At 36.8% G+C, this 16334-nt stretch overlaps 1 protein-coding gene across 2 annotated transcripts in view; it reads left to right on the top strand.

Annotated features, from left to right (window-relative positions):
* Positions 1 to 16334, top strand: part of LOC140232679 (rhophilin-1-like) — a 54903-nt gene that overhangs the window by 5745 nt on the left and 32824 nt on the right. For both annotated transcript variants that reach the window (XM_072312787.1, XM_072312788.1), the window contains 3 exons: positions 9009 to 9213; positions 10674 to 10751; positions 11400 to 11524. In XM_072312787.1, the coding sequence (XP_072168888.1) occupies positions 9009 to 9213; positions 10674 to 10751; positions 11400 to 11524 (408 nt within the window). The remainder of the gene's footprint in view (positions 1 to 9008; positions 9214 to 10673; positions 10752 to 11399; positions 11525 to 16334) is intronic.

The following is a 16334-nucleotide window of genomic DNA, read 5'->3' as shown; positions in this document are numbered from 1 at the left end:
AAAACAAAGTAAAACAAAGTGGTGTTGATAAAAGATGGAACCTACCTTTTATTAAGACCTTTTTGTTTTGGGATATCTCAGCCATTTCAAGACCAATCCCACAAAAAAAGTTAAAATCTGAATGCTCATCTCATTGAAAACTTTATCATCCCTATAAAGGGGTACAATGTTTGTATTTCAAGTCAGACAAAACATGAACAGTTGACCATCACACAAAGTATGTACATTTGTACTATTAGAGTCTCAAATGGAAATTTTGTGTACAGTTGAATTGAATTGAATTGATTGAGTTTATTGCCATCAAAAATATACAAATGGGTGAAAAGTCCGAAGACCTATAATTCGTGTTTACAAAATACATGAAGATACATGTACATGTACCTTATACACAGAATATCATTATTAATAAAGAAAGATTAGAATAGTGAAGGATCACTACATAGGCCTACGTACAAACAAAACAAGCATACCAACAACCACATTCATTGTAAATTGCACTGTGTAATACTGCTAGTACTCTTTTTACATCTCTCCATCTCTTGCTTCCTTTGTTCATATTTCGTATGAAGTCTGCATTCTACAATGATAGTGTCTTGCTATCATACTGTATTTATTCATGGGATTTCATGATGGTCTGGCACTGAATGTTTCAAACTTCAAACAAAATATTTGACTCTATTTTATATTATGATCTAATCTAAATTAAAGTACAGTAGACATGTCTGGGTAGCAGGTTTGTGTGCCATAGTTGCTGTAAAATCTCTCATTACCAAAGCTGTGTTAGCAGAATTTGACAATGCTGAAATGGTAGACATTATTGGAATGATTTGAGCTGGTGTTTGATTTGTGAAGAAATATTCAATTTTTCTACTGACACTATGTTTGTTTTTAAAAGTGTCCTGTAATATTTTAAAGCTAGACTTCACATTTTTTTTTCTCTTTTCATGATCTAAACGCACATCCTGCTAAATTTTAATGGATAACCTTGTCGTGTACAGTCTTTTGAAAGTGTGAAGCTCTATGAATCTGACAGTTACAGCACTAATAATCTTTCCTTTTTTTCCTTACAGCACACTCTAGAAATTGTTAACACTAAAGCTCATTGGAAGTAATCTGCACAAACAAAAGAATGTTCAAGTTCTCAAAAAACAAAACAAAACAAAACAAAACCCAAACAAACTAGAAAGTAGAAATGTTGAGTAAGGAGGTCACAGCAATCAAATCATCAGATGTTATTATCAAGGCATTCACCTCCCTGTTACAACCAACAGCTAAGGACGAAGTGAGTTAGATAGTCTACACACAGCAACACTGTACTGCACGGCATGGTGGCATGCCGTAGATCTCCTCTGCTCCACTCTCTCAGCTGCTTCATTATGTAGTTGTGGCGTTGCCCCAGTAACAGTAATTGTCATGGCGACGACCTGCCAGGGGATGCCAGACATCTGATGGAGAGCTTGTTTTTGTGATTGAAATTGAGAAGGCTTGAGTGAGCGTCTTCTGGCCTCCCTGATGTAGTATGTGAGCAGCCACAAATTAGATCTACAGTTTATAGCCACATGGCTTCCCATGGCAGCTTGCTGGATGCATTGTTTCAATGATAGTTTCTTTCGAAAATCTGAACACTGAGTCATGGGAGCTACGAGTGCAGAAAAGAAGGAATGATTATTCCTGCATATGTGGTACATGTACTGCTATCTGAACCCATCAAGTCTTTTAGAAAAAAAAAATCATTGAGTTTTGTGGTTTAGATAGCTCTTACCTCTACCGTTTTATCTTTGAACTTCATTATTACAGTTTCATAATATAGAATTCAGCTGTTCTTTTGAGCCATTTGATATTTAGAGTTTAGGATGTGTTTTGATTTGGTAGCAGAATTTTCAAATGCCTCTTAATTGGCAAGTAATTTGTACATTAGTGATACATTTAGCAAGACTGGAGTTCCTGTTTTCCTTCTTATATTGAACAATTTTTGTAGATTTGTTCATGAATTTGTGCAAATCTAATGAAGCATTGAAATTCAGAGGTACCAATGTAATGAGGAGAAGGTGAGAATTCTGCAGTAAAAATTCCACAAATAATTGCAATGCAATGTTTTACTGCATTATCAAGACATGTTTATGTGGTAAAACTTGGATAAATCAAATTACATGGTAGTAGGCCTATGGTTAAAACCTAGGTAATGACCCTTTATTCCCCAGCTTCAATCAATCACATTTCTTCCGAGTTGAATCATGTAGATGATATTTGATAATGTCACCCCTCAGTGGCACCACCCTATTTCTATGAACTGGGAGTATATTTAAATCATGTACAGCAGGCTATTCATTGTGCATAGGCAGGAAGGCATTTATCCCCTTTGCTTGGTTTGTGGGCAGGTACAAAGGATAGGTAAATATACAATGGGCAAAGTGTCACAATAGAAATGAGTACCGTCACCTTTCCCAGCTTCAGACTACCATTGGTGCAGACATGGGGAATGCATCCTACGTAGTACAGCGCAGTGAGGGAGAATGTCGCATGGACAGTGATCATTGTTAGTGCTCAGAGTTTGAGGTCAATGTGATTGTCATTCTTTGCATAACTGTCTGATGACATCACAATGTATAATAACCATTTCACCTACACTGTACCTTGGCTTGAGTTTGTTTCAAAAAATTATCTCATACATTGTAACATTCTTCTTATAGTTTTGTGACCAAGGATAGAGCGACATGTACTGTAAAACGAGGAATTTTCGCGTGCACTTTAATTTCACAAATTTCGCGAGCGCCAAGATTCGCGAAATTAAGATGCACGCAAAAGTTCTTGTTTACACTATATGAATTGAACGCCAGTGGCACTCCGCGAAAATTTTATGTCACGAAAAAGGCTGTCAGCTCCAATTCGCGAAAATTTCATGCCGCGAACATATCATGTTTTACAGTATATGCTGTGAGGTTATATCAGTCACTAGGTGAAGTGACTGAGGACATGTTATTGTTTACACCTGGCTCTCTTAAACTACAGCTGTATCATTACTTTGCATACTCACATGTAGCAATATTTCTTAGTCACAGTTAATCGCATGTTGGCTACACAGGTTGCTGTGATCGCAACAGGTTAATCATAAATGCAAAATGAGCAAGATAAAATGGTACAGGGTACATTTACTGGTAATTTGATGAGTTCTAGAGAGGCTGGCTTTTTTTGTTCCTTGTTTTTTTTTTCTAGATTGTTTTTCTTTGGGTGGGGGAAATGGTTGATATTTAGCTATTTGCATAGGTCTCAAAGGCGTCTCTGATCAAAACCTTATCTTGACAAAAAAAAAAAAAAAAAATACAACAGATTAAGATTGTAGGAACACCAGTGATTTTTCTTAGCTGGAGAGAGGAAAGTTTCTCGTTAAATCTAAACTATAGAAAGATATCCATTGTTCAGTGTCATTTTAAGATTAGAGTTAATAGATTTAAGAGAAAGTAATACATTAGGAGTTGTGAAATACTGTAAAACATGATATATTCGCGGCATTAAATTTTCGTGAATTGGATCTGACAGCCTTTTTCATGGCATGAAATTTCCCAAATTTTCACTTGGCGCTCACGAAATTCGTGAAATTAAAATGTACGTGAACATTCCTCGTTATACAATATAATGTGAGAGATGGTAACCTACAGCATCCACAGGATACAGTGAGTGGGCTTCATGTGTGGTGTTTGGTTTACAGGCAATGCCTGAACTGTTGCAGCCTCAATAATGTGTTTTCTTATCTTCTTTTATCTCACTATAACACAATTATAATGTGGTCATCAGTGGTCCCCCACCTAACAGTCCTATTATGTTTGAGCTCTGTGGTATTACTCTCATGAAGGCCATGTCTATTGTTCTCACTTTGGGTTGATGAAAAGACCTAAAGCAAAGGGGAAGGAGGGGAAAGTTGTGTACACTGTATGTCAAGAGAAGATAGAGTGAGTACAGCTCCAGTGGTCTATACAAGTAGGAATTTATTTTTCAAGTAGTTTCCAAGTAGATCGGTCTCCTGAAACCAGAAATGTGTGTATTGTCCACTTTTCATACAAAAATGTACATAGCAGTATTTGGTAACCAGGAGATACAGTATCATATATCATTTGCCAAACATTGAAATGTGCTCTGTTCAGTATGCCCCCCCCCCCCCCAAAAAAAAAAAAAAAAATTACAATCAGATTATCGCATTGATAACACCCAATATGATTAAACAGTCTAAATGCTACTTCAGGGTTTTAAAATATAACATCTTAGCTCTATTTTGCAGAAAACCCCATTCAATTCGGTTTGGTGGTCACAGGGAAATGTGGATTGTAGTAAAGCATTTCATGAGTCTGATTCTTCCAAGTTTGGCACTTCAATGCTCTTGTGTGTGAATACAATAGGCAGAACTTGGAGGGAAGAGATTTGGGACATCCTCTACAAAACTCAATTGTAGGTAAATTATCAAAGATATCACAAGGCTGAACATTTCCAGAAAATTAAAAACAAGTTGTATCGGTGAGATGGAAATACATAGTTGATTGACTTTTCTTTTCAATGTCAGACATGTCCTTATTCAAATAAGTTTAGTGAAAAAGTGCAAGGAAAATTATTAAAATGATTTGTCAGTCCAAGCCTTTTTGATATTCATTTGAATGCAACAGTTTAGGCCTACAAATGTACATAGTATTACTGTAATGGTTGATTATTGACTTTGATGAGAGGTACAAGTACAGTGTGCACATGTAGTTATTCTGTGATCACAAAGTGTATAGGCCAGCCCAATGTAGCAGGTTATACTCACATGGTGGTTACCACACGTCTGATACAACTCTCAACCATATATTGATAGTTTTCTGCACCTAGTAGTATAGCGTTATGTAGGGCGTTGAATATGTAGGGATTAATGATGGAGGGGTTGAGAAAAGAGGCCCCTGATGAGGATTATTGTCTGGTTCTGGTTCTGGAGATGACCTGCATTGCTGCTTTAATACAGGATTTACATTTCCTATTGTGCCCCCTCCCACCCCACCCCACCCCCACTCCCCCTAAACAGCAGTGTTTTCACTGGTCCGTTTTGTTCAGTTTTGAATCCACCTTTGTTGAAAGAGAGGCAAGGATTAATCTTCAAGTCTGGATAATGACTCTTATGGCTTGTTACAGTAAAATGCTCTGAACTTGTTATGTGGAGTTCAAATGTCATGATTATGGGGCAACACACAGGAATTAGGTAATTACTCCACTGTGCACACTGCAACAGCCTTTGATTTAAACCAGCTAATCACTTTCCTGTGAATAGGCCTGACTTCCTATTGTAAAGTAGCTTTGAAATCTGGTAGTGCTCTGCTTGTGGCCTGTGTTTTGAGCCTGAAATCAATCATTACAATGTAGTTTGTGGCCATAAATTACAAATTGTAAACTGAGGGTTAGGAATCGGGACAATGAATGGCTTTGGAGCTGATAAATGTATTAAATTAGCTCACAAAATTTAAGACAGTAAATACAATGTTGCACAGTAGTTAGAGGGGTTTTTTTTTTTCCGGTTAAATATTTTATTACTTTTTAACCCATTGGAGTGTCAAAAAGAAGCAATTTCTCTTATATCAAAGAAAGGGTAGTCTAGAAATGATATTTGCAGTGAATCCTATCAAAGGTACAAATGTACAAAACCTTTTGAACACTGTTGATATGAAATCAAGAAATGTTAAGCCTTGCCATGTAGTCTATTCAATTTAGATGTGTTATGCTAACCATGCATGGCTGAGTAATGTATCGTGTAGTAATTCATACACTAGAATTGATTGCTTGCACTGTTCTGCACTTCTCTATTTGCAAGCAGTGACAAAGAAAATCAATAACTGACCCCTTTGCCAAACAGTTTTTTTTTCTTTTCTAGCTGTAGGGGTAGCTTGCCTATGTACACTGTGTAGATTGATGACATGACGTATTTAGAAGAGAAAAATGGGGAAAAAACAACAATCATAAATGTGGCTGGATGACAATTTTCTTGTGTAGATGTTCTGTTTTTGATGATTGTGAAGTAATGAGATGCTACTCATATTGCCAGCGTTCATTCTTGTCATGAAGCTGCCAGTCTTTACCCTGACATGATAATTACATGTAATCAGTGAATTAGTCCCAGATGGCTGCTGGTCATGTGACATGCTTGCCAGTATTCTGAAGAAGACAATCCATAACTGGTAGCATTTCATAAAAGTAACTACCGGTATCCTATATACAAGCTCACTTCATAAGGGAAAGACATAAACAACAAATATTAAAGTTGCATTTAGTTTTCTGTATTAGGGAAATGTTGATGGAATACGAAAAACCACATGTGTGATAACAGATATGTAGAAAGTACTATATGTACAATCAATTCATTATGTGTGTGTGTGTGTGTGTGTGTGTGTGTGATGTAGGAATTCAAGAGCCATGGAGGTGTTGGCTCAGACACCCGTCTTCCTGAGAAATTCATTCTCTCAGCTGTGTTGCTACTCCGCAACATGCCATACAGCTAATCCAAGCTGTGATCTGAGAGATTGATTCTATAGATCTGCTCTAGAGTACACAGGAGCCCAACACTTTTCATGGCCAGAGGCTGATGAGGGTGATATATGAAATATGAATTTATTTCAACAATAATGGCTAGAAATTGAATAACAAAACAAAGCAAGAAAGTGAGTGTGACTTCTGTAGTTGTTGGTACAATGTATCTGTTGATCCGACTGTGTTAAGCAAGTATGGGAGAATGCATGTCTTCAAAACAGCTGAATGAAATGAAGAAAAAAAAAGAAGAATAAAGTTTGAATGATTCCCTAAAACAATCACACACAAGTTTACATCAAGAATACTAATGACTCATACCGTGGTACTAGTGGCAATGTGCATTTTGTCTACAGTTCTGACAGGGTACAAAATTTCCTGTTTTCCTTCAGATTTGTCAATTCGAAAAACAATTTTGTGTTGTGCATGTAACATGATTTGTACAGTCATGAAAGATATCCTGCTCATTAACTTTTGGTTGAGATTGTCTTTGGAAAGATAACATTAATAGATTTGTTTTGTTTTGTTTTTTTTTTCAATTGAAACCCCTTATGCACATAAATGTATGGGATAATAGCAGCTAATTAGTCTATAAAGTAGTCAAACAGAGTGGTGTTTTGAGTGCATTTAGTGGAAGGCATGATAAACTATCTGTAGTTGCTTCAGATATAAAAATATATATATTGGAGTTCTGTCATTACCTAAAGCATGTAACTATAGTTGTACTAAACTGACTGGTGATCCATAAAGTTGGGGCATAGTAAGTCTCTGATAAAATACCAAAGGTCTTAGTCTGAGTCTTTGCTTCAGGTAACTAGTATCAATCAGAACTTTTGACAGCTGTGTAGGAGTGGTGAAAACTGTGACAGTTTGGGAAAGTGTTGCTGTCAAAGGTGATCATAAGCAATCATCTAGATATTATCCACCTCTGCTATTCATCCCTGAGAGCTAAAATATACACTTTGTACATGTAGCTGCTCAATTAAGTTCTTGGGAAATAGCCTGCTTGTCTGAACGGTTGCTGACAGACTGATAAATTCATAACTTCCTGAATTTGGCCAGAGCAGCTGGCCACCACGTCAAGCAGACAGTGGCCTGACTTGAGAACTTGGTGTATCCTGTCCCTTCTCCCTTCCTGATAGTTGTCTTTCTCCCTCCTCCAGCTGTGTCCAGGGAATTAACTGACAAGCTGTGTCATCTGCTCCTTATTAGAGGGCACCTTGACATTGACTTTGTTATGATAAGTAAGAAAACACTAGGTTAGATGCATTGCTACCTATCATGGGAAGGAAAATTCATTATTTTAGCTCATCCTTTCTTCAGTGAGATTTGTTGCAAGGAGACTAAAACCTATCCAATTAGTAAAGACTCTCAAATACTCAAGTTATTTTTATTTGAAAGCAATTCAAATTTAGCCTTTTCCCCCAACTCATTTCTAAATATCTGTAGGGTCTTCAATAATCAGCTGTATAGGGGAAAAAAAAATTCCTTTCACACGTAATGGAGTACTCAGTCATGTGATAGGACTTCCTGATTAACCCATTGAAGATGAGTCCCGAGTATACTGTACGAGCTGAAGTTTTTGCGGTGGTTTTATTTTCGCGAATTTCGCGAATCGCCTTTGAACTGCGAAAATAACAACACGCGAAAAAAAACAACAATGTGCAAACAGATAAGCACAGTTAGACCTCGCAACCACGAAATTAACAACACATGAAAATGTTTTCCTAGTAGCAATTCGCGAAAATATCTGTACGCGAAAATTTCAGCTCGTACAGTACTTGGGCAAGTGTCTATGGGAAATGCATGTTGTAGCAAAATCTGTCCATCCTCAATGGGTTAAGCAGAAGTCTTGAAAAGAAATGTCATTTATTCTCTTGAATGCAGGCTACATTGTATGATTAAGAGTGTGTATGTAAATACACATGTACTCCTATCCTATGCATCCATACTATAAATACAGCGGGAGTGTTTCTAGTGACCGATAAACACAACTTTCAGCTACAATTTACTTCATATTCTGTGATTTCTGTAATTTACTATAGGGTGAGGCACAGGTTTTGAGATTGCTGCATTGGAAATTACATAAACCTAAATGTTAGCAGAGGGCAGTACATGATAGCTACTTTGTGCAGAATGACAAGAGACAAAGTCTTATGAAATTACAAAGTGGAGAGTTACATAATATTAAATGGGTTAGTCAAATACCGGTTAGTGATTGGCTAAACACAGTCACGTGATGGAGGAACATTCGGTATGTTCCCTCCCCCGCCAGTCATCATCTATATGTGTACCTCTTTCTGTCTTATCATTCATTCAATGTGGATATCTTTTTTGTGTGTCTTACAATAAGATTTCCTGTGAGACATGAATGTTCATGGTAAAGTGTGATTTAAATTTCTGTCTGTCTGTTTGTCTGTTTTTCTCTTATTCATCTCCCATCAACCTGCCTCTCTCTTTCCTCTCCTGTCCAGGGCGGCCACCAATCGCAAGCTGAAGGAGCAGGTGGCCCTAGAGCTGAGCTTTGTCAACTCCAACCTACAGCTCCTGAAGGAAGAGCTGGCAGAGCTAAACAGTGATGTAGAGGCCTACCAGAATGACAGCTATATGCGCAGTGTGCCTCTCATTCCCCTGGGCCTCAAGGAAACCAAGATGCTTGATGTCAGGATCAACTTCACGGTTAGTATATATGCATTTTTTTTTAAAGACTGTAGCCTTGTGAATGCAGGAAATCACGGGCTGACTACAAAAATGTTTTCCAAAAGAAACCATCTTATAAGCAATACAAAATGTAAGCCACAAGAGAAACAAAGACAGAAATCAGGGTTACTGTGAAGTACAACATGAACTTGCAGAAATTCCACACAATTGTATCTAGGCCTATAAGTTTTTGAAGTGGTGTATAAGAGTGAATGTTTTTTTTTTCTATTTATATGTTTTATTAAATCAAAACAAAATCACATTATTTACACACAATTGGCAACAATTTGAAAAAAAATAAGACAAGAGAAACATTTGGGATAATCATACACAAAGAACTCTTAACCTATGGAGACACCAGTGTAACTACCTTCCATGGTGACTAAATATGACACATACTGTGTTGGACACATTAACTGATGACTACACTTTCCAATATCACATTCCTTTACAAATCTACTCTTTGTGTAGTCTTCGTTTCAAGTTCATACTTGTAATGCCCTGTTAGTGAAGTATTGGTCTAATGGTAGGCTTTTGAAATAATGAGAAAACAATTGAATGCATCAAGATATAAGTAATAAGTGGAGTCTTTACCACTACTTCAGTTTTATCAACAGATTCCAAATTATTCTTCTTTGCTTTATCTTACATTTATACACATGTTAGAATGGTTCAAACTCTTTCTACCTTACTTTGCTGTCTACTTATGAATGTTTGTGGCTGGTTATGGTATAAAGAGAGGGGAGGTCTAAGATAATTTCATATATTTTAGATTGGTAAAATGCAGTCTGTCAAAGTTGTAGAGCATTATGCAGTTCCGCTGTGTTGATGTGAATAACATGTTATATCAGTTCGGTAGATGGATTTCTTTAGCAGCTTGAGATGTTTATGTGACATAATATCATCTGTGTGAGAGCAGCCCCTCCTCCCCCACCCCCCCCCCACCCATCCACCCATTTAATTGATTGGACTAACAGCTTGTCAAGTCAACCTCTTCAGTTGCTCATTAACTGCAGAATTATGTATCATGGCATCAGCTGCTGAAATGGTGTGTTGCTAGGGAAAGCTGCATCATTTCAGGCTGAATATATCTACCATACCCCCATCTTCCCTAACTTGTTCATCACATTGAGTATGAAAATGATGCGTTATAATTGGTAATGGTATGGCAATCTTTGAAATAGCCCACTTGGGCATTGCATGTAAATGAGGAGGTAATCCACAATACAAAGCGTTTCTGACACCTTTTCTGGATCCAATTATCCTCAGAGTAGTAATAAAATCAGTGGCATGATTACATGCCCTGCTTGCATGTTCCCAGCTTTACACAGAAAGATAATATGTGTACCGATAGCTATAAACATGTTCATATTTTCCTTGAAATACTTTTATATCAGAAGTCAGTGCAGTGCAAATGGCCTTCTTTTTTTCTCTTGCAGGATTACATATCAGAGCATTACAGTGCAGATGGGGAGAAATTTCAGAATGAGATCAAGGAATTTTCGGAACTCAGACAAGTAAGTGATGTGTTTACAATACTGTTTTGAGACATTCTTCAGTTTGTTTGTTTGTTTGTTTGTTTTGAAATATACTGTACCTGTCATTGCTTTGAGAATGATAGCCATCAGTGCTTTTAAAACTAGATGATCTGCTGTTGGCCAAAAATTCAAGAGAAGGAAATACCATCAATATATAATTACCAGTATTCAAATTGTAGCAGTGATTATGTTTCCTATCAGAGTGGAATTCATGTAATGACATCTACAAGTTATTGATTAATTGACTGCTGATTAACTAATTCTAATGAAATTGAGCTCTGGAAAATAGAGTCTTGATAGCTGTACTGTTTTGATTAAACTTTCGAACTTCAGATATGAATGCAAGCCAGATGCTTGAAAAGACTGTGGATGTGTCCTGTAATGTTTATAAATTCCCTGGTCCTTTCTAAATGTCTGTATACTTGATTATGCACAATTCTAAGCTGTAAAATGACCTGTTGATGATTTTGTTGCCCTTTTAATAGTATTTTTTTTTTCACATTAAGTAGAAAGAGGCCCTCTTATCTGACCCCAAGTTGTAAATTCAATATCACTCCTTTCTCACTTTTCACTTGTTGCTTCAAATTGCTCTATTCAATGTCTCTCTCACATTCTCACCATCTGCAGTCAATACGGACACCCAAAAGGAATGATGAAGGTGTTGAGTTACTCATGGAATATTACAACCAGCTCTATTTTGTTGAGAACAGGTTCTTCCCGCCTGACAGGAATGTAGGCATCTACTTTCACTGGTGAGTGTTTCACAAGATGATATAAATGTAACAGTCTTGTCCTTTCATTATCTATTACAGAGGAGGGAACATGCTGATGATGGTATCATTATAATATAAAGTTGGAATTTTTCTTTCTTCTCTTTATCATAGTTTTTATGCACTGGTAAATACATATCTCAGGTAGGAGGCATAAACTATAAGGTACACCCAAGAGATAAAATGTACTATGGTTGAAAGGTTCATGTGTTTTGCATTCTTAAAGAGCTCAGTATATCTAGGAGTTTGAATGATCAAATATATTGATCCAAACAGTGGTGAGTGGGTTTATTTTGGCATGGGAATGCTGAGGAGGCAGAGTATACAACATGTCCTGCTTTTGTGTTTCCAGGTTAGTACATGTAGTATGCTGGAGTCTCTTTGTGAAATATGTCAGTGTGACTTCATACTGATGCATGTTTGTTAGGCTCTTACTTGTGATTTTGTCAAGCTGTACTGTGCTTGTCCAGTTTTTCACTTGATGTTAGATTCACTTGAAGGGGTTCTCTCTTCATTCTCTGAAGGTGTCTATGTTGTTACAAACATGTTTGTTAGCATTCAGCATTCAGTGAATCCCCTCATGCATCTCTTTCAGGTTATTAAAAAAAGTAAAAAGAAATCAACATAGATGGGTTTTTGTTCAATCAGGTAATATACTTTATTTCAAGAGTCAAATACCCCAGAACTCCAGTTTTTGCCAAAGTATGCACGTAATAATGATAAGAAATTAACAGATGAAGTTATCACAGGAGTGTCAGAGATTTGTGGTCCATGACAGTGAGATATTACTCTTTTGTTGAAGATGATGTCGAAATCTGTCATTTTAGATATGAAGAGAGCAGCTGTGGAGAAATGATCCACTGTGGAAATGCAAGGTTGCCCAGATGCTCCATTTCATGATTTGAGTGAGATTAAAAATGAATGGAGTTAGAATGTAATTTGCATATCAAATGCACCAGGATGTAGAGAAATACTCTGAATATTTATTCAATATGACTGAGAATACATAATGTACAGCTTAGATTACATATTACATCATTGATGAACAGAGTGATACTAACACAGATGCAATGAATAAACCTTGAGCTCCTGAGTAAGATATTATTCATTTTATGATATTGGAATTTATGATATCAAATTATAAAGATTTATAGAGTTGACATGACAAAGGTTAGTCTGGTGTATATTTACTTTAGCTTAGCTAGGCATTACCAATGCATGCTAGGATTTAAGGGAAATGGGCACACACATGTCAATCTGATGCAATGTAGAGAGTGCCACCCTGAGATTGTGGAATAATTCATGATGTCACTGTGATCCCTGTTTCTACTCTCAACCTGTGTGATACCCACAAAGTGTAATTTGAACTGTACAAGACACTTGAGATACTTCATCAGGGATGGAGCAAGCCAGCAAAATGAGAGCTAAATTCCAAACAAGTGAGAAAAAAATGCATTAGAACTGTGGAAATTATGATTGATAGTATAAACCGTAATGCAGAGTTTAAGGAAATCTTTTTATTATTCAAAGGATAGTTCATTCATCAGTTGTTAATCAAGTAGTTTTACACCATTTGTTAATCTGCAATGCTGTAAATGCTTTTAGCATGTCACCTAATGAAATTAGACTTGAGACAAACATCTTACATGTTTGGTTTTTAGTTTCAGACTGTTGAATATTGAAATAAAAATGTAATAGACTGCTGCTCTCTTAATTGCGTGTATAGATCTTTTCTTTCAGTGAATTTAATAATAATCACAGAGACTAAATCATTTTAGCTGACATGTACAATACTGTCTGTTATAACTTGAATTTTGAGAGGATGCTTTAGGATACAATGTTTACTTTACAAAACGATTTATTTCTGTAAGATTCCAAAATCAATTTCTTTAACTGAGATTACCTAACATAAACTATGTGCTTGGTAACATGCATGAGTATGTTACACATTTTGTGGACATGAAAGGTTGTGTTACCCAACAGTCAATAAAAAGGGGACAAACTACAGGGTGATGTCATATCTGTGAGTAAATACCCTAAAAACAAGTCAAACATGGACACGCCCGACATCTGCCATGACAGCTGACGATAACATCAGGGATTGCCCATTACTGGTATGGAGAGATGCAGGTATTGACACAGAACAGTTTAGATCAGGTCTTATCAGTCTACAGAGCCTGAAGTCTGCAAGGCAGGGGACTGAAGCCAAATCACTACATTGGTCTAATGATAGAAAGATCTTGAAGGATATTGCTTCTTTCATTTTTCTCATTAAAATATAAAGGAACGTTTATTAAACATGCCTATGAGTCTGAATTCCTCATTTCATTTCATATAGAGTCAGGTATATCAATTCTGATATAGATAAAAAAAAAAAACATTTCATACTTAGCCTTGCATTTGCCCAAACCATTATCTTTTTATTATTTTTTTTGTGTGTGTGGGTATCCATCCATTAAAGTACACTAAGTAGGATTTCAGCACCTGTACAACTCATACTCACAATGTTTCTTTCTTTCTTGGAGCTTTGTGTGCAGTACATCAGCTTGAATGATATCAGAATAGTCAAGGGATTAATTATGTGCTGATTCAATGTTATTGCGGTGGTTCAACCATAGATATTTTTCTGATATGCTTGTCATATCGCTTGAAATGATTGATGCTGGAAATGCAGATGCAGCAAGTATTTGTGATGGTGATATTCCCCCCTGAAGACAGTGATGTTTATTAATAACTTTTTTTAAGGCTTCGTGCTTTTAAGAACTTCATTAAAAACCCACAAGATGTATTGAAACAGACTAGATTTTTAATAACAGTATGAAAGTCAAGAAGAAATTATTGATGGGATTGATGGGAAATACTTAAAAGCTATCAAGAGCAAAAAATAAGTCCAAAAACTTGAAATTACTGTTTCTACCAACCATTTTTTAATAGCTGTAGCTGTAGCTGTGTGCCTTGTCTTGAAATTTTGAAACATAATCTTTATGGGTTTGGTAAAAGGTGCCTCCCACACAGGCAGTTTCATGACCATTTAAACACACTGACCACCAATAGAGCAGCCCCAGAAATGACTGTTTTTATTCTGTCTAACCCAAAACTCTGACATTAAAAGAAAAGAAAAATATTTCCAACACTAAGAGCTCAGAGAGTGTGTAGAAACACATTTACACACAGAGGTTAAGTCTTGACCACTTTGCAGTATTTATATCACTGGATTCCATGAACTATGTCCTTGATCATGGGACCAGAGAATAAAGTTGATGTTATGGTGTGATGACTTCAGCTCCTTCCTTCATCCAGTCTGATCAAACTACATGTATGTGCTAGAAGGGAAGAGAAGGGCTTTAGCCAACAATAGTGCATTTGTTTAGGGCCATATTGTGATGCACAGAGTTTCTCTTCAACAATAGATGCATCCTTTGTGATGCAAGAGTGACTGCATTGAAAAGAGATTTGTGTCTGGTTACAATGTAGGTATGGGAATCAAAGCAGGTGAGGTAAAGTGAAAGTCTGTACAATGCTAGCATAGTGCTTTGGCCTGAATCAACCTGATTAAAAAAAAAAGAAGAAAAAAAAAGGGACAACATGGAGTTAAACCTCCATATAGTACTAACAGAAGGTGTTGCAGTGGGGGTGTGTCTACCTCATATAAAGTACCCGTGTTGTTAGGTTCCTATTGCCTGCTGGTCTTGTGAGGCAATTCTTATCCATCAGAGAAGTACATTTTAATGAGAGTTCCTTTTCACACAGGGAAATAGATGTTATGATCTTCTTTCTTTGTATATGTATGTACAGGAACTACTGTAAAAGTGGAAGTTTTCATGTTGTGGAAATATTCAGGCATTTTGCGTGACCAGAAACCAGCACGAAAATAACAACACGCAGAATGATAATAATGATGATGATGATGATGATGATGATGGTAATAATAATAATAATAATAATAATAATAATAATAATAATAGCGGTTACTTGTATAGTGCACAGATCCACTTTTCAGTGCTCATGGCGCTTCAAAAATGAAAATACAGTATTCATCGCATAATCGGGCATCTGATAATCGGGAACCTCGCTTAAATGGCATACGCTTCCCAGAAACATTTCCAATGCACGTTATTTTCACTGGATAATCGGGCGGGGACCTCTGATAAACGGGACAATTTTTCTTCAAGCGATCTTTGATTTTGTTGATATTTTACACAAAAAATCGACCAAAATACCACAACAATATTTCAAAGATTCCCTATCAGTTGTCGTTTACATCAAACTTACAAAGCAAGCTTCGGACTGGTGTGTTTTGACCTCCATCCATCCAGTACACGTACATTTCAGCTCGCTGCCCGCCTTCGCTTTTCTGTATATGTGTATATATGGCGAGCCCGATCGCTACAACACATGTACAGTGCAGTGATCGCGGCAAGTAAACAATCAAGCCGTGATGATTGAATGATTGAATGACTTTTCATTGACGTTCCCACATCAGTTCTGGGTAATCATTTCCCATGGTTGTGGATATGTATTTATACAGAACGCCCTACGTGTCCAAGAATTCTACGAATGTTTAAGAAAGTGCTAGCTTTTAATCCACATATTTTGTGTTCGAAGAGAGGCGACAGAAGAACCCGGTTGCGATTACTCTACATCACATTGCGAGAATGCAGCGCAGGGACAGCTAGAGGGTCGCGCCGAGGGGTAGCGTGGTTGTGTATTCATGTACATGTACAGTACGTCAGTATGCATATGTGTGTGTGTGTGTGTGTGTGTGTGTGTGTGTGTGTGTGCACTACATAAT

The sequence above is a fragment of the Diadema setosum genome, chromosome 9 (assembly GCF_964275005.1).
Source record: "Diadema setosum chromosome 9, eeDiaSeto1, whole genome shotgun sequence".
NCBI lineage: Eukaryota > Metazoa > Echinodermata > Echinoidea > Diadematoida > Diadematidae > Diadema > Diadema setosum.
The sequence above is the reverse complement of the archived record's forward strand: the minus strand, read 5'-3'. Positions and strand labels throughout refer to the sequence as shown.